Source organism: Rhinopithecus bieti, unplaced genomic scaffold (assembly GCF_001698545.2).
Source record: "Rhinopithecus bieti isolate Rb0 unplaced genomic scaffold, ASM169854v2 scaffold_11161, whole genome shotgun sequence".
Classification (NCBI taxonomy): domain Eukaryota; kingdom Metazoa; phylum Chordata; class Mammalia; order Primates; family Cercopithecidae; genus Rhinopithecus; species Rhinopithecus bieti.
Window position 1 is genome coordinate 641,644 of NW_016806937.1, and position 19,623 is coordinate 661,266.

The 19,623-nt window shown below is 38.4% G+C and overlaps 1 protein-coding gene and 1 long non-coding RNA gene across 2 annotated transcripts in view; one reads left to right on the forward strand and one right to left on the reverse strand.

Annotated features, from left to right (window-relative positions):
• The window catches only part of BBS2 (Bardet-Biedl syndrome 2), a 37,597-nt gene that overhangs the window by 8,267 nt on the left and 9,707 nt on the right, over window positions 1–19,623 (reverse strand). Inside the window, 14 exon segments of the mRNA XM_017878776.1 lie at window positions 4,147–4,259; window positions 4,910–5,047; window positions 5,646–5,777; window positions 6,988–7,117; window positions 8,369–8,515; window positions 8,517–8,538; window positions 8,622–8,766; window positions 9,577–9,716; window positions 9,927–10,062; window positions 13,207–13,292; window positions 13,371–13,479; window positions 17,245–17,322; window positions 18,102–18,164; window positions 18,419–18,544. Of these exon segments, the coding sequence (XP_017734265.1) occupies window positions 4,147–4,259; window positions 4,910–5,047; window positions 5,646–5,777; window positions 6,988–7,117; window positions 8,369–8,515; window positions 8,517–8,538; window positions 8,622–8,766; window positions 9,577–9,716; window positions 9,927–10,062; window positions 13,207–13,292; window positions 13,371–13,479; window positions 17,245–17,322; window positions 18,102–18,164; window positions 18,419–18,544 (1,565 nt within the window).
• Window positions 9,669–17,231, forward strand: LOC108533845 (uncharacterized). Its single transcript, XR_001886830.1, has 3 exons — window positions 9,669–9,750; window positions 15,775–15,843; window positions 17,107–17,231. It is a non-coding gene; the product is annotated as an uncharacterized LOC108533845 (long non-coding RNA).

A 19,623-nucleotide genomic window follows, 5' to 3' on the forward strand; every position in this document is an offset into this window, starting at 1 on the left:
GATCTTGCAAAATTCTGTATGCATGTATCATTTACTGCAGTAATCCCATTTGTTAATAAGCCTTTTTCTCAAAGGTATCCTGGCAAAAATAAAAAAAGATTTACATAACAAAACTATTCATTAAAGCATTATCTACAGTAGCAAAAGAACAAATCCAAATAGAGGAAACTGGCTGAAAAACAGTCAGAAAATGGAGTAGCTGTAAAGACAAATGAGATGTATTTCTCTATACCATGGTGGAAAAATCTCCAAGATATATTTTAAATGTAAAAGCAAGGTGGGAAAAAAAAAAAAAAAAAAAAAGCAAGGTGGAGGCCGGACGCAGTGGCTCACATCTGTAATCCCAGCACTTTGGGAGGCTAAGGTGGGAGGATCAGTAGATCCCATGAGTTCAAGACCAGCCCAGGCAACACAGTGAGACCCTGTCTCTACAAAAAAATAAAAAATTAGCCGGGCTGGTGGCTCATGCCTATAGTCCCAGCTACTCACTAGGCTGAGGTGGGACAATCCCTTGAGCCCAGGCGGTCAAGGCTGCAGTGAGCTGTGACTGCATCACCACATTCCAGCCTAGGTGACAGAGCAAGACTCTTGTCTGAAAAAAAAAAAAAAAGCAAGGTGGAGAAAAAGATGTATACATACTATGACTTAATCTAAGATATGAAGAGGTGTGTGTGTATAGATCTGTGTGTATATACTTAAATATTCAACTGGTTATTTATAGTAAAAGGGAGAGAACAGAAAGAAGGTCACAGGAATGGAAAGTTAGACTTTTCTGTGCATGCCTGTCTTATAGATCTAACTTTAGAATCACAAAAAGGTTTTAGTAAATATGTAATAAAATTAAACCTAAAAGGTAAAAATGCCAATCCTCCAAAACTGAGAGCAAAATAAAACAAGGAACCTAACTCTGTATCAAATCTGTGGCATAACCAAAAGAGAAAAAATCTCAAATGATTTTAAGATACAGTAATTTGACTGAAACTCCCTGCTGGGATATGCCCTAAAGGCACAAAAAACTAACACTCAGCAATCATATTGTTGATAACAACTTGGCTAATATTCTTAAATGTTGTGTCTGTGCTGTAAAATGAAGCAAATAAATAGTTATGTTGATACTGATTGAAGCCATGATATTCCCCCACTTTTTTAAAAGAGATCTTGCTCTGTCATCCCAGGCAGGAGTGCAGTGTCATGATAATAGCTCACTGCAGCCTCAAACTCCTAGGTTCCAGAGATCTTCTTACCTCTACCTCCTGAGTAACTAGGACTACAGGCATAGGCATGCACCACCATGCCCAGCTAATTATTTTTTTTTTTTCTCAGAGACTGGGTCTTGCTATGTTGCCCAAGCTGGTCTTGAATCCCTGGGCTCAAGTGATCCCCTCACCTTGGCCTTGCAAAGTGCTGGGATTACAAGCGTAAACTACTGTGCCCAGCCTGAAGCCATGATTTTCAATGTGAGAGAGAAGAGATGCAATAATAAAATCAAAGTTAAGAGCCTACATTCATAAATTTGAATGGTAAATAGTATGAACTCATATTTTCTCATGGAAAAAAAAAAATTTCCTAGCTCTATTCACTGAAAAGGCCTAAAACAAAATCAACCCAGTAGCAATGAACACCTTTAGTGGTCAGACCATGATCTCTAAATACCATTTCTCATGTAAAAGAACCAGGACTGGAGAGAAATGGCTGGTTCCATATTTAGACTGGGCATGTACCAGATAAGCCTAAAACATTTCATCATACAAGAAAACAAAGAACCAACCAAATTAATGGGACCATGTCCAAAGGCAACTGTATCCAACCTAAAGAGACTTCCATAGACCCACAGACTGGGAAATCTAGCCACAAAAAAATAGTAATAACTGATATAAATTGAAACACATTAAATATGTTCAAATACATGGGTATATAAGGACTTAAAAATCTCACTGGTCACTTAGTGCATGCTGGAGACCAACGCATTATTTTAAAGCCATTAAATAAAGCTGATAAAGAACCTGTCTTTCCTGTACAAACTGTACCTCAGGGAACCAAGTAATTCATTAATTCATGAGGGAACATTATTTTTCATAGAAGTAGTTCAACTAACATATGAAGAAAATAACAGAATTAGAATATCACTATTTTGCAAACCCCAAAAGAAATAATGAATCTAGGCAATGATCATCAATGGCTGATAATATCATAAAAAGAAACAATCAGAAATTGCATGCTTCCTCATGGAAGTAAACAACACTACTCAGGAAATATTCTTGCCAAAATTTGAAATTGAATCTAATCAAGCCTCCAGATCCACCACTATCCCTTCTACACAGGGGACAGAAGAATAATACTTAACATTACCACAAGGATACAACCAGCAAAATCCAAAATGGGACCCCACAGGAAAGGGAGAGAAGAGACTGAGTGGGCAAGCAAAAGTGTGGATTAAAAGATTTCCAACCAAATCCAATGTATGGTCTTTGATCTAGATCTTGATTTGAACAAGCCAACTTAAAACACACATGTCCGCCAGGCGCAGTGGCTCAAGCCTGTAATCCCAGCACTTTGGGAGGCCGAGACGGGCGGATCACGAGGTCAGGAGATCGAGACCATCCTGGCTAACACGGTGAAACCCCGTCTCTACTAAAAAAAATACAAAAAACTAGCCGGGCGAGGTGGCGGGCGCCTGTAGTCCCAGCTACTCGGGAGGCTGAGGCAGGAGAATGATGTCAACCCGGGAGGCAGAGCTTGCAGTGAGCTGAGATCCGGCCACTGCACTCCAGCCTGGGCGACAGAGCGAGACTCCGTCTCAAAAAAACAAAAAACAAAAAAAAAAACAAAAAAAAACACACATGTCCACATTTATAAGACAACTGGGAACATCTAAACAGATGAGATATTTGTAATATTAAACAATTATTGTACATTTTTCTAAGTGTGATATGGCATTGTGGTTTTTATACATACGTGTATATATACATATATATATGTGTGTGTGTATATATATAATATTGAAAGGCCCTTTGTCTGAAATAGTTGTGGCTAGAATTACACAATGTCCAAAATTTGCCTCAAAATTATCTAGTGCCTGGGAGGGAAAGAAGGTGAGTGTAGAGATGAAAAAAGATCAGTCTTTAGCTGATAACTGTTGAAGCTGGATGGGTGGTATATATGAAATCATTATATTCAAGTACTTTTGTATGTGTTTGAAATTTTCAATAATACAATTATCTTAAAAACCATTTACCTCTGAGCAAAACCATTATAATTATTTGCCAAAAATTCAGGCCTCTCAGAAAAAACACAAGCAGCACTCTGGGTGAACTCTTGCCCCTAATATATACATATAAATTTCATCTATGATTTGTTAGCTATTTTACTGAATTTTTTTCAGTACATTTTATTGGCAAGGTAAATTTGGCATCCTAGCAAGCACCAAGGAAGACCTGCACATACTTAACTTTTTTATTGTAAAATGTTACATATTCAGAAAAATTCACAGAATACTTAACGAAGTCAAACAAGACATCAGACAGGAAGTTTCCCAATGTGTTTTTTCTGAACATAGTCTCTCCTTCTCTGGGAGAAAATACTATCTTATATGATAATCTCTTCCCTGAATTTATTTATATTTTTATTTATTGCATGTTTCCCAAACTATAGTTTACTCTTTTCTCTAACTATACACACGGATACATTTTATAGTCTTTTAAGTCTGTCTTCTTTCAGTGTGTACTATGCTTATCAGATTTTTCCTTGCTCTTATGTGTCATGGAGATTCATATGCTCTCACTGCTGTGTAGTATTCCACTGTATGAATATATCACAATTCAGCCACTGTTGCTACACTGTTCATGCTAATTTGGATTGTTTCCACTTTGAGATTTTTATAAACAATGGCTTTACAAATATTCTTATACAAATATCCTGGTTTATAAGCATACATATAACTAAGCTGTAACTTTCTCTAAGCTATAAACCAGGAATAGAATTGCTAGGTCATAGAGGACATGCATTTTCAACTTTACTGATAATGGCAAGTTATTTTCCAAAGTCACTGTAACAATTTATACTTCTACTAGTAACATCTGAGAGTTGCTATTCCATACTGCTCACATTTTTAACCTTGCACCTGTACTAACCATGACAAATACTCACATGTCCCTCATCAGACGAGCATCCTCAGCTCTGACCAGCAAACTTCGGATCAGATTAGAATGATCAGCCATGTCAGCACTGAGCTTCTGATGCACTGAATGATATTCATCCACCTGGAGACCATGAACACTCATGAATGAAAAAGGCCTCACAAACTTCTTAAACCCAGACAAATGAAAAGACACTATTTACCAGATACAGAAACCCCTTCTTTCCTCTATTCACTTATACCAATTAAGCTACTTCCCGTTATTTCATCTCTTTCTCAACAAGTTAACTCATCTGTGCTGCCTCCAATTTCAACAGGACACTCCATGTGAATCCTGCCCATGCTTTAGTTCCAGGAGCCCCCATAACACACATATTAATATTTCAGGGATTTGCAGTGGGAATATTGTATACTTGGGGCCAATCACAATCCTCTTTATTTTGCTCTTTTATCTTGAATTTGGGTTTTTGGAAAGACCTAAACTGAAGACCAAAGCACATACTACAAATAAGATGAAGAGCTAACAAAGGAAAATGTTAATATTTAAATGCATCACTTTAAACCAAAGAAAGCAAGCATGGTGCTCAAGAGCTAAACACTTCCCTTTATAAAAGAAATCCTTAAGTAGTAAACTCTCCAATACTAGTTCAATTTTTACTTCAAGAATTGCAAAAATTCTTGAAAACATCACTACAAGTACATCTGTAGTATCATTAATCTCCTCAGATATTAGACTACCACATTCTCACAAATGCATCTACCGCATGCCCTCACCTTCACTAGCACCTTTCGTAATTCCTCAAAATAGACAGGAAAATCCGCTTCTACCTGAAGGTCTTCAATAGCAAAAAATGATGCCATTGACTGAATGATATCACCAGCCAAATCAATATCATCAGTATTTATAGTGATCTACCCAGGGAAAAAACAGACAAGTTTAGCATCCTCAGACATTAGACAAACTTAGCTAAAATAGTACCTGAATTTCCCCATATTCATTATATTATACTACTATAATATACATGATATATAATATTATAAATATTATACTACTATAATATTTATAGGCAGTGTTGAAAAAGGTAAGTTTATCTCTCAAAGAAATTACAAACTGCATTATTTCCAGCAGCTAGCTAAAAGGTAAATCCTCTAGCATTAGAAATGAAATGACAAAATCATCCAAACAATGAAAATGTTTTTGTTGACCTCTGTATTCCCAATTCTTTCCAAATTAGACAAGGAAGAGATGAAGGGAAGGAAGTAGAAAACATCTATTCCAGATTATACCCCAGTGTCTAAGATGGTAACACTAACAGACTAAGTTAAACTATGTGAAAAAAATAAAACAAAACATGTGGTTTTATGACCTTGACATTGATGTCCCCCACCTCACTTTGGACTGAATGGTAAACACCACATGAGAAATCTATGCCCCTCTCATTCCATGGTCTAAGTGTTTGAATAAATAAATTTAAAAAAGAAATCTATGCCCCATTATATTAATCATTACCTCTCCATTAAGTTTTATTTTTATATACAGGTGGCCACCATTCCGTAAAGATGTGAAACACACTTGAAATGGAGCATTCTGAATGTGAGTGTCTTCTGGTAACAGAAAGTTCTGACTGAGCCATACAACAACCTTAAAAATGAACACAATGAAATGAGCCTCCACTTTTAAGGTACAGACATTCTTTTTTTTTTAATACGCCTCTAAATATGAAGGTACAGCCATTCTTAAGGGAAGAGTCCTCCTTTCTAGTTTTACTGCTTTGTTGAGGATAAAAAAAAAAAGAATTATACTTCATCTTACACCAAGAAAATACTAAAACACTAGTCACACTCCCTTTTCTCACCTCACCCATGCTCTAAAGTAACATTCATAATTATGCCTGGCCCCACAGAAGACATGATTTCACAGCGTCTTCTACTTAGGCATAGTCTAATATGCAATGTACAAATGATTCAGGTATGATGCTGATTCTGTTACACAACAGCTCTTCTGTAGGTATAACCTGGACAATGTAGTGTGCTTAAAACCATTCCCTTCTATTCTTTAAGAAGTGTAAAATGAAGTATACATGGGCACATACCACAGATATATCCACACAAAAAGGAAAATATAAGTTTTAATGTTAATAGCAGTAACACCATGCAGTGGCTTGCAACACTGGTTCCATCATGTGGAGAACCACCCATGAGACCTTCTGGAAGGGGCCACCTATAGAGTTTGTGGTTCCACAGGCCAGGCAGAGGCCTGAGAATCCACATGATTAAAAAGTACCACCAGGAATTCCAAAGCCCAGCCAAGGTTAAAGTCCACCGGTATCAGTCCTTTCAAATGTACAAGGTGGTACTATTACACCAATCATGTAATCCTTGGGCCCCCCCCTCAAAAAGGTGGGTAAGATTATCCTCACCTACAGATAAGAAAACTGAGGCTCACACTGGTGAGGGGAATTCCCCAAGATCACTAAGAATTTAATGAGTTAACGTAGCACTTAAAGCCAAAAACGTTCTTAGCTCCAAGTCCCACTATCTTTGCATCTTGCTGCAGGTTCCTCTTGAAATACTACAGGACAACCACACTAAGACCACAACGGAAAGAGAGGAATTAAACACTGGTAAGAATTCACCAGTAACAGGATTGCTCAGGTGCTTTTTCAAAGTGAGAGAAGATATGTTAGCAATATTTTTATTACAGGTTATAAGCCACCCCCAAGTTAGAGAATTCTTTCATATCCTATTTACTGCCACCAATATAACACATTCATGTAATTTTCCCTTCTATAAATAACATCTAAAGGGTTCTACTGTGTAAAAGCATTGAAAGAGAAAAGCGAGATGCTCACCCTCTGTGCCCGTTCTGCAATGGTAAAGTTAACATAACTGATTGGCTCACTGGCAGGGTCCAGGCTGGTCAGCGCATACATGGAGAATCGAGGGAGCTGTCTTGTCGATTCAAATACATGAAACTGGGTGCTATGGTCAATCAATGAAACACAAGATAATTGTTTTGTACAGAATGTTGCTTCAAAATGCAAGGCCCAGAAAATAAAAGTCACTTCTGGGTCATCAAATGATATTTAAGGGTTTCACTTAAGAAGGAACCCTCAAAACACTTGAGGCTTAAAGTACTACAGTAATATATAAGGTTTGGGATTTAAAGACAGCATGAGTCTACATATATACCTGCATGCATTAAGGGTTTAAAACACCATAAAGGGGATGTAAAAAGTCTCTTATCTTACACAAATATAGCAGGTTTTCTTCACTAGCTGAGATTATGTATGACTGTAATATAAAGTTGCATCCTAAGTCTTGTAGTTTTAGTGGCCAATACTACAAATTGACAAATCATCAATTAAACATTTTGTGATTATGAGATCACCTGACTAAAAACAGAAAACAACGATCTTAGCCAGGCGTGGTGGCTTATGCCTGTAATTCCAGCACTTTCGGAAGCCAAGGCAGGCGGATCACCTGAGGTCAGGAGTTCAAGACCAGCCTGGCCAACATGGTGGAAACCCTGTCTCTACTAAAAACACAAAAATTAGCAGGGCATGGTGGCGGGCGCCTGTGGTCCCAGTGCTCGGGAGGCTGAGGCAGGAAAATGGCTTGAACCCAGGAGGTGGAGGTTGCTGTGAATCGAGATCACCCCACTGCACTCCAGCCTGGGTGACAGAGTGAGACTCGGTCTCAAAAAAAAATAGTCTCAAAAAAAGAAAAAAAAGAGATGGAGTCTCGCTCTGTTGTCCAGGTTGGAGTGCAGTGGCACGAACTCGGCTCACTGCAAGCTCCACCTCCCCGGTTCACACCATTCTCCTGCCTCAGCCTCCCAAGTAGCTGGGACTACAGGTGTGCACCACCACGCCTGGCTACTTTTTTTTTTTTTGTATTTTTAGTAGAGATGGGGTATCACCATGTTAGTCAGGATGGTCTTGATCTCCTGACCTTGTGATCCACACGTCTCAGCCTCCCAAAGTGCTGGGATTACAGTCATGAGCCACCGCACCCGGCCAAGAACCATCTTAAACTTACATATCAGTTTCTTCTTTTTCTTTTTACAGGTTTCAAATTGAGGAAATAAAAGGTCATGGGAAACTCTGGGTAGATAGAACCATGAAACGGTTTCTCAGGCCCCCCAGAATCCACTGGGTATATGGAAAATGTACATATCTTGCCCTCCTTTAAGTGCTGTATTGAAATGAACTGTGACTTGCAAAGGGTCACCTGCTTCTGTAACCCACGAACGCTTTCAAGTGCAGATCCACAGGGACGTCTTTGGGAGCCACAATAGGGATGCAGATGGAACTGGAGAGGTTGTGAATGCTGGGATGTACCACGTGGCTTTCACCTGTAAAATTCCCTCTGCAAAATCAATACTGCTCGGATGATGGTATCTGCAGGGAAGAGGAAAAATAGTTTAGCACCGACTCCAAGATGTGCAGGTGCCTCTAAACACCAACTGTGAGTACTGTCTTACCATTAGAAGTAGAAATGCGTAATTCTGTATGAGCAGTTTGGGTCTCACTCCCCAGGCTGACTGACAGCGTGGTGTGGAGCCTGGTATTGGCTGGGATTATGCCCCGATGCCCATCGGCCTCGTTCAGTGGACTGGCCAATTCAGCCTGCAAAACACCCCAACCATTTCCTAGTCAGTCAACAAAACACTGAACTAATATCAATTTTAAATAATATTGCTATTCAGCTTCAAAAGACAGAGCCTCCAGAACCTTATTATTATAGTAATCTGATTCTTTAGAATTCAGAGAACTCACCTCATTAGTGCTCCCTTGCTCTATCTGGCCCTGTGGGAAAATACTCTTGCCTCTTTCTATGGCTATGGTCTATTGTATCCCATCATGCCTTTTACATTTTTAAGTATTGTTCTTCTAAAGTAAGCAAAGAAATTCCATTGGTACACCAAATTCAAATATAGTAATGCATGACAGGACAAATTAAAGAAACATTTCAGCCAGTTTGCTGTACACACACACAGTTTTTACAATTGCCAATTTTTAAATTATTTGTTTTGAAAAGATAAAAGACATTCTATATATATTGTTCTTGCCTTTTGTCACTTAGTAAAACGACAGATATCCTTCCATATCAGTCCAAGTATTCACTCTTTGAGCTGCTTAAGATTCTCCAGCACATACTCCCTACTGCTGACGAACACCTAAGTTGCTTCCAGCTGCTTTCACTGCTATAAATAAATAATGCTGCAGGAAATGTCCTTGAACAATCAGGAAAACATTTCTACAGTTTAACTACCTGGAAGTGAAATTTCAAGATCAAAGGATATATCCCCTCTCAATTGTGACACTGGCAAAAAAGGCCACACCCTGGCAATGACACTGTCATTCTTCCACATTTGCTGATCCTCCCGGTCAGTCTCAACATTTCAGCCTCCATTACCTGGTCACATTAAGACCTACCTTGGCATTTTCCTCATAGTTACGGAGCTCCAGCAACAGATTCTGCTTCTTCTGACTCAGCTCTCGGATCAGGTTCTGCTCTACGCTGGTGTCCATGAGGTTCCCCTTCATCTCAGCCGTGCCAGGAAGATAGCCCCGGACTGAACAGAAGGAAGAAACTCCAAGTATAACCAGGTATACTTTTAGGTCATCAATTACCTGCTCTTAAAAACAAAAACCTAAGTTCTCCCCAACTTTGGTGAATTTATTAGAACTGCAGGATCTGAGTACTTCTGGTGAAATTTCCTGACATTCTGACCCAATCAAATGGAAAATGTGACTTTTTAAGCATTTTTCTCATCCCAATTTACTTTCCCCATCCACTGAGCAGCAGATTAACTGTATGTGGCCATCCATCCGGTAATCTCCCTCTACCACACTGGCAATTGCAGAAGAAAAACTGTCCTTAAAGATGACGTCCCCACTTCGGTCACTTCGAGCATCAACCTACAAATAAAATACAAATTTAAAAGTTGCTTATGCTACACATTTAAAACCACAATTTAAAATAAAATCAGCTTTAAAGGTCATTTAGTCTAGCAGTTTTCAAGAATATTCTATGAAGCCCTACGACTTCTCAGGAGATACATATGACTGCTGGGGCCAAGAGGGACCCTAAAGAGCCTCAACCAGCTGTGTTTTCTTCTTTTTAAATAAAAGCTGTTTTTCATATTGGCCTTCACACAATGCTTCATTTGAAGAAATGGGTCTGCTAAGAGCCAGAACATACAGTACACACAGCACAGTGCAAAACGGCATGGGCTTAATGGCCAAACTGCTCGGGTTCAGAATCTAGCTCTGCCACATACTATCCAAGGCATCTTGCAAGCTTCTTAACCATTCTGTGCTTGGTCTTTTCATCTGGCAATCAACAACCAGAACATGGAGAAATTAACAGTACTATACCTCATTGGGTTATAATGAGGCCCAATGAAGTTAACGTATATCAACAGGGCCAGACACACAGAAGTACGTAATAAATGTTAGCTCTATATAAAAATTGCATCTTTATTATATATGTGTGTAAAGTATGTTGAATCTGAAGTTCAAAAACTACAGTTAGCCCAATCTTCCACCACACAACCTTTTCCAACAACCGTGTTAAGAGTCCCTCTTCCACACAAAAACCATTCAGATCTTTAGAGAGCTCTCCTATCCTCTAAGTCTCCCACTCCCAAGAGAGAGAACAAATAAAGAAATGACTGATCAGAAACAAATGCATCTCAAAAGTGGTCATAAATGACCATCACTTTAAATGATTGATGATTATGAGGCCGGGCACGGTGGCACACGCCTGTAATCCCAGCACTTTGTGAAGCCAAGAGAGGCAGATCAGGAGGTCAGGAGATCGAGACCATTCTGGCTAACACGGTGAAACCCCGTCTGTACTAAAAATACAAAAAATTAGCTGGGTGTGGTGGTACGCACTTTTAGTCCCAGCTACTTGGGAGGCTGAGGCAGGAGAATTGCTCGAACCCAGGAGGTGGAGGTTGCAGTGAGCTGAGATCGTGCCACTGCACTCCAGCCTGGGTGACAGAGTGAGACTCCGTCTCAAAAAAAAAAACAAGATGATTATGTTCCAGGCAAGGACACAGGTATTATCAACAAAAGGCTAGCTACAGAAAATCTAGCAGAGCAATCATTTCGATGACCAATGCTACTCACTATTTTTGTCTTTTCATAAACAATCTTCTGGGCAAAACTTTGCAATAAAAACATAAAGTAATTTAAGTTACAGCCTACCCCTTGTCTACAGTATATCACTGTCAAGTATCCATGCTATTAATAACATCATGGAAGCCTGAAAATTATCAATGCTAAAGCCTGTGAAAGAACGAATGACCTGTATTTTTACCAAAGTACATTAATGTAGCCCTCTAACTCAGACTAACCTGAACTTGCATCTTTCTAGTAGTTAAAGCCTAGCTACCTAATGGCTTCTACCACAGCATTTCCACAATATTTAGCAAATAAGAAGACTCATTTACTAACTAAGAAGCAGGACTATAAATTAATATTTCTGTGGATATTCTGATCTTTTGCTTAATCCAACAGGGAGGTTTTACCCTGAAAGGAAAGGATGGTCCTCCAATTCATCAAATGACATACAAAAGACAAAGTTAATTGGCTGGCAGCATTTATTTAGTATTTTCACACCTGTATTCACAAGTTGGATCTGTATATTTCCTTTCTGCATATTTCTGTTAAATGTAGATAATCAGTTTTTCCACTTATATAATTTTCTTATCTTTTTCATGCTCAGGAACAGATTGCATAATAGAAAGTCCTTAAAATTTCAAAAGCATTTAACTATAAAAACATCTAGGTCAAGAATTATATTTCGAGGTAACCTGATAAGTTTTCAAGTCTAGTAGTTTTCTAATTCTTAAGTCAGTCATAAAAATTTATATTCCCTCAAAATATGATCCACTGCTATGATATGAATGTTTGTGCCCCCACAAAATTCCTATGTTGAATCCTATTAGCCAAGGTAATGAATGGTATTGGCAAGTGGAGCCTGTGGGAGGTGATTAGGTCATAAGGGCAGAGCCCCCATGAACAGGATTAGTGCCCTATAAAAGAAGGCCCAGAGAGATCCCTTGCCCCTTCCACCCTGTAAGGCTCCTGTCTATGAGGAAGTGGTCCCTCAACAGACACTGAATCTATCACCTTGACAGCGGGCTTCCCAGCCTCCAGAACTATAAGAAATGAATTTCTGTTGTTTATAAGCCATCCACCCTATGGTATTTTGTTACAGCAGCCCAAACCAACTCAGACATCCATTTCACAGACTTTCATATTTCTTAGTGAGCAACTATACAGTCTCATAATTTTTTAGTACCCATACTAATGACAAAACTAAGTGGAGAAGCAGAAATCAACAGAATAGCTTTTTAGAATCTGTTCTCCACATAACACCAAAGGAATGTTTACAAAGGTGCTAGAGAAAAGTAAAGATAAATCAAAGAAGAAAAGGTAAGAATTTGCTGATCCCCTTCAGGCAATCCAACACTGACAGACAAGAAAGCGAGGGCAAATGGTATCCATGGAGATCTGGCAGCTACCTAGGCAGCTTCTAAGAAGACAATCCTGACTTGCCAAAAGACTGTAAAAAATTCTGATTTAAAGTTAAAAAAGGAAAGCAAGCAAAAAGATTTTATTTTAAAGTTATAGCTCAGAAAACAATATGCTAACATGATTCTTCCCGTTAGTGCTAAGTTGTCAGGCAGTTTTGAAGATTTATTAGAAAAGAGCTATTCAAACAATTACTTAAAACTCTTTTTTCCTGTTCTACTACCTAGAATCAATCTGGCTGATGGATTCTCAGTACTTCAAATAAGAGATTTAGAAAGAATCTCCCCGAAGATTCCCCCCAAACACCGCTTATGAGACTTAACCGTCTCTCAACTCTGCTGCTCTTGACAATGATAGCAGGAATAATGTGTCGAGATTATTAAGCTAAATGTGAAAACACCGCCAAGGAACGAATTGAAGTTTACATCCCAATGTTACTGTTCTAAGTCCTACAGCCAATACACCTTGGACAATTATTACTCTGAATTATACCTGAACTTTGCTATTCAAACTTACCTTCCCATTGGACCAACCAGTTATCAGTTCATTCACTCCATCAGAATTAAGGTCAAAAGCATGAATGCTCATGGCATGATTTTCGACTGAAAAGAATTTCAATAATTAGCACAGAAGTCTCACAGTAAGTATCAAGTGCCTGAATATCAAAGGCTGAATTATACTAACTTTAATTCTCCAGTACCGGGCTGTTTTGTCATAAACTCCAACTATGCCATTGGAAAGGGCATAACCAAATCGACTGCCATACATGGGACAAAGAGAGGTGACTACCTGCAAAACAATCCATAAAAACATAACATCTTTTCATTAAGGCTCAGTTTACTGTCAAGTACAGCTTTATAAGACTTCACACTCCTTATTACAACTATGTTAAAATTAGATTTAAAAGCGCTTCCAATCCATTAGTGGGGAATGTATTCCTCTTCTCTACGATACATGTCATCTACTTCACAGTTGTATAATCAGATTTAAATAAACTCACAGAGTTTGGTGTTTTAGAGCAACCTTATGTGGCAAGTTTCAGAAAATTATTTTTAAAAAACACGTGAAAACTGAAGGACTAAGGAAGAAATAAGCTAACTACACAAGATAGAGAATATGCATATGCAATAGATATTATATATGTTCACCCAAGAGGCTTTAATTATTACTTAACATAACATTCTACAGTCTCAATTTTTAAAAGACTTGTAACAATTCACAATTGAATATCTTACTTCATGTATATACTTTTCTTTCTATGACATAACTTGTTTGCTAGAGGTAAAAGAAAGAACACATAATCCTTTGAAAAGTAAAAACACAGGCACCTGGATTTGTGTAGTATGTAACAATATATAGAATGCATATATGATACAGAAATATGTATAGGACTGTTCGAGGATGTGACATCCTTAAAAGGATAAACTTTTAGGTACTGAACAAAATTTTACTTTAAAGTTAAAACCAAAGCTTAATGATATCCATGATCCTGCAGATCTACTTTCTAATTCTGCTCCTAATACAAGAGATACTAAGAAATAAATTGTATAAAGCAGAGAATAGTTATATAATTTCCTTTACACCTACAGCTTTTCTACAAAACCACCCACTTAACTATGAATACAAAGTGCTGTGTAGGATTCCAGAATTATTTAGCTCAAGGCATTCTTCTGACAATACTTTGTACTGTTCAACTGCCAAATGAATCATGATTTTGCTGATCTGGGAAAAGATATCTGAACTAGGAGCAAAACCTAACAAAGAGAACAGAAAAATGACCCTGCAAATGAACAATGTTATGAAGTCCATTTTCATAAATGTAGCCCCAGATTCCTGAGCTCCTTTACTGCTTCCTTAGTTCACCAGTTTCTTCCTTTTGTGAACTAGAAGATCAACAAGTCTCCTCAAATCCCTAACCCTATTCCAGGTTCTTGTACTCTTTTCTAGGACTTAGGAAAGAGGCGTTTCAAGAATTCAGTCGCCTCACATCTAGTATTAACAAGCAGTAAAAATCCAACAAAATCTGAATGATTCCCACCAAAGGAGGAAAGATTTACCACAAATTAGAATGAAAGGGATATGAGAATGCGGGACACAGCATCTATCAGACAGGGATTCACAAGTTGTTTTTTCTTTTAGTGGCGGGGAAGGTTGCAAACCCCTTTGAGAATCTAATGAAGGAGAAAGCACACCTAAGCACATACACACAAAACAGACTCCTGGGCCGGGCATGGTGGCTCATGCCTGTAATCCCAACACTTTGGGAGGCAGAGGCGGATGGATCACCTGAGGTCAGGAGTTCAAGACCAGTCTGGCCAACATGGCAAAACTCCATCTCTACTAAAAATGCAAAAATTAGCTGGGCGTGGTGGCAGGTGCCTGTAATCCCAGCTACTCAGGAGGCTGAGGCAGGAGAATCACCTGAACCTGGGAGGCAGAGGTTGCAGTGAGCCAAGATCATGCCACTGCACTCCAGCCTGGGCGACAAGAGTGAAACTCCATCTCAAATAAAATTTAATTTAATTTAATTTAATTTAATTTTAAAAAAAGAAAGAAAAAAAAACAGACTCCCTGTATAGACACACATCCTCAGACTGCTCCTTTTGGCACCCATTTCTCCTCTTCGTTTATTCTCTGTCCACAACTATCATCTTACATCATAATAACTGTGAATATATAAAAAGTATAGTGGACTAAATAAAAACTGATGACTCTTGCCATAGGATACATTAGTTAAAATCATTGATAACACTGTACATCAATATGTAGGTTTTGCTTTTGGTCTTCTTTTATAGTTGGGGGAAAGAAGTCTGACCTTCTTAGACAGCTTTTATGAGTGACATGAAGCAAGTAATTTAAGGGCAAGTTGCCAAGATCAGTTTTGAGACCAGCACCCTCGAGCTTTTCTGCTACAGACTCCTAAATACCACATAACTAAATTTTGCAGAATCTCACCATTCTGATCTCTAAGACTCTCTTTTACTGGTTTCTTTCTGTCCATTTACAACGTTCACAAGCTATTGCTCCTTTATCCTCTTCTTATTCCTTAATTAACAATATCTTACACTTTTTTTTCTGTTTCAGTCTTGCCCAATCCTGGAAAACTAGCAGCAAATAAATATCCTAAGAATGTCAAAACCATAAAGGATACAGGTAATCTTTAGATACTGCTTTTACTTTATTTTGTCTTTATTTTCCCAACTCTTAATACTGTTACTTTTTTTTAATTTTATTTTATTTTTGAGACAGAGTCTTATTCTGTTGCCCTGGGTGGAATGCAGTGGCGCGATCATAGCTCACTATAGCCTCCATCAAGCTCCTGGGCTCAAGGGATCCTCCTGCCTCAGTCTCCCAAGCAGCTGGGACTACAGACATGTGCCATCACCTTCTGGCTAATTTTTTATATTTTTTGTAGAGATGGAGTTTTGTTATGTTGCCCAGGCGGGTCTCAAACTCCAGCCTCAAGTGATCCTCCCACCCTGGCCTCCCAAAGCACTGGGATTACAGGCATCAGCCACTGCACCAGGCCTAAACATCACTTTTTAAAAATAAAGTTTAAACTCTTTAAGAAATATCTCAGGTTCAGTTACATGAGTGATTCTAATCACAAGTTCTCTAACACCTAATTTTTAAGTTTACCTACAGAAATGTGCCAAAGAAGTACTGAATTTGCATAAAGAAAAAAATATAAACATCTCATTTGTGCACTTCAGCCCTATTCAATACACATAATGAGGAGGAAGAGGCATAAAGGTTCAAATGCTGACCACAGCACTTCATAGATAAGACCATGTACGAGTAACTTAACAAAAAATATAACACCAGGCCAGGCCCAGTGGGTCACCCCTGTAATCCCAGCACTTTGGGAGGCCAAGATGGGCGGATCACTTGAGGTCAGGAGTTCAACAGCAGCCTGGCCAACATGGCAAAACCCCATCTCTACTAAAAATACAAAAATTAGCCAGGCATGGTGGTGCGTGCCTGTAGTCCCAGCTACTCAGGAGGCTGAGGCATGAGAATAGCTTGAACTTGGGAGGTGGAGCTTGCAGTGAGCCAAGATCGCACCACTGCACTGCAGTCTGGGAGATGGAGTAAAACTCTGTCTCAAAACAAACAAACAAACAAAAAACCAGAACATAATTTTCCTCATCTATGGAAATAATAATAATTTATCTTCCTATTAGGGTTGTTGTAAGGATTCAATATGTTACTTCATATAAAGTACTTACAGCACAACCTGGCATACGATAGGTACATAATAAATGGTTGCCATTATTATTATTTGCATGTATTAACTCATTAAAAGAAATGCCTTTATGTATTTAACTATACTCAATAATTTTTCTCTATTTAATCAGTCTTTTCAAAACATATCTTAATTAGGATTTTTGTTGCTTTTCTTTCCATAACATACAGCTCTGTCTGACCTCCCCAGTTTTCATCCTAAAAACCACCTGGGTTGGGAGCTACCCCAGCACTCTCACTTGGTGTTTCATCTGACGGTGCTGATCTAGCTTGCCCAAGGTTACCACAGTTCGAGGTGGCGCTTCTTACCTCTGTTTCTGTCATTTCTGCCACAATCTCATCTTCCTTAAAAACTCGGATATCAAAATCCTCAGATCCAACAAGAAGCTGAAGGGGAAATACCATACGTGTTTAGGTGAGTAAGCGAAAACAACAAAATTTCCATAAACAAAACAAAAAAATTGCACAATACTTTGCATGCTGTTTCTGCCACCCAAGATTGACAACCTCCTAATAGTCTGATGCTCAGAAATGCTCCCTCTAATGGGAGGATCAGCAGATTCAGTCAGTGAAGAAACAGGGGCTACAGCAGCTTTTATCCTGCCATGGGAGCTGCACATCTTGCCAGAATACGTTATTTCCCAGAGTACCTGAAAATGTTCCCTGGATCAGCAACTTTCTCTGCCTACAGATGGAAGCCCTGTTCAAACACCAGAGCCCAGTGTCCATGGACAAGAGAGGGGCAAATCAGTGCCCAACACAGCACTTCACACCAACTGACTGCTCAAGAAGCTAATTTCTAGGGTAACCATAATTTCAAAGGCTAAAAGCCAAACTTTAAAACATTTAGATTCCTCAGAAAAGTTGGCCAAAATTGAAAACTACATACAATATGGTTTCAAAGCATCAGGAGCAATTTATAAGACTGTGAATATAATTGAAATCCCAACTCTTCTACCCTCTCTCCCCTCTCCTGTGTCTCTGAAACACCGTGGCTTTGATCTTTGTACTTATGACACAAGCACAAGTGATTTATTGTTCAAAAGAGAAGAGAAAGATGAATGAGGCCAACTTCTGATCATTTAGGCAACAGAGCACCAATGTCACTGTCACTGCAAAATTTATTTGGCTGAACACACAAGAGAGGTATCTCCTCCCCCACGTACCTCTTTCTTTCCATCACCATCAAAGTCACACAAGGCCAAGGAATTAACATTGTCTCCAGTAACCTGAAAATAAAACCCCAAACCATTAGCATGCCATCATTTTTCCATTTACTCCAAATATATTAGCTACATGAAGGAGAGGATTACACAAAACACGAATGAATGCTATTCAAATTATTCATATCCTTTTTTAATGCACAGAATTATAAATATTGTTCTATATTTTAATTACTCAGTGGAGTTGGTGGTTAAAAAAAGAAGAACATTAAAAGTAAAAATGCTTAAGGGTACCAAAAAGAATGTTTTCTTCTTCATACCGTCCAAAAGAGATCTCTTCCTTCATGATTAAAACCCTGCAGAGCACAATTGCCACCAATAATCGCAAGAGGGGAAGAAATGTCTCCCAACGTTCCCAGCACAATGGCATTTGCCCCATCTGCTACCTAAGAAAAGTAAAAGGACACATTATCTTAGACACAATAATCTGCAGGCACACTGAAGGTAATGTATATCCGTATTTTTATTTGGACACCCAAATTCCTCTGTCATCATTTGTGAGAAGCCAGATGGTCTCCTGAGAGGGCAGCCAGGGCTGTCCACAGAGACCTAACCCTGTGGCTTTTGCAAGGATGAGCACAGATACAGGGTAAATCAGAGCCTTGGCTTTCACACTAAGCCACTACAAAACACAGCTACAGTACTCTGTGGGCCCTCTGGGACCACAGGTTTCAGAGGGCAAATTCTCCGGAGAATCAAGACTTACGCCTTTAAGCACCCAAACTTGGTAATTTATTTTAACCGTTTTGGATGGAAACCTTTTTAATACTTGTAATCCAGTTCTTTACTACTCTTTTTAACTTTACTATTCTTTCTACTAAAAGTACAAAGAATAATAAAACACCCATGGTCCCACCATCCAAAATAAATATTTTAGACTTCTTGAATAAATTACATAAGTTAATTTATTTTTGAAAGACTCAAGGAAATCTTTGTAAACACTGTTTATGGTACAGGAAAATAACTGTTACTTATATAATCTTTAAGTAGGAAAACTATAAAGATTGGCTATATAGGAAAGAAAAGATTTCATTAGAAATTAAAACTGTTAAATGGCCAAAGAAATAATAAAGTTAAAAGGTAAACAATGAGGTGGGAAAAAACCTTTGCAATATATAAGACAAAAGTTAATATAAGAAAAGGTTAATAAAAGGCAAATAAATACAAAAATGGTAAACACCTCAACCAAAAAAATAAACAGGAAATATTAGAGATGAAATACACTCAACAAACATGAAAAATGTTCTTTCTCACAGTATATCATTTTCCACTTTTTGGATTAGCAATGAAAAAGAATAATAATATTCACTACCAGTTAGGGTGTAATGAAACAGGCATGATCATCATTGAGGGGGGTGTGGAAAATGGTAATCTTTCTAGGGAGGAATTTACCAATATCTATCAAAAATCTCATTTTTAAAAAAGTCTTTGACTAGGCAATTGTAAAGCTGAGTCCTTGTAATGT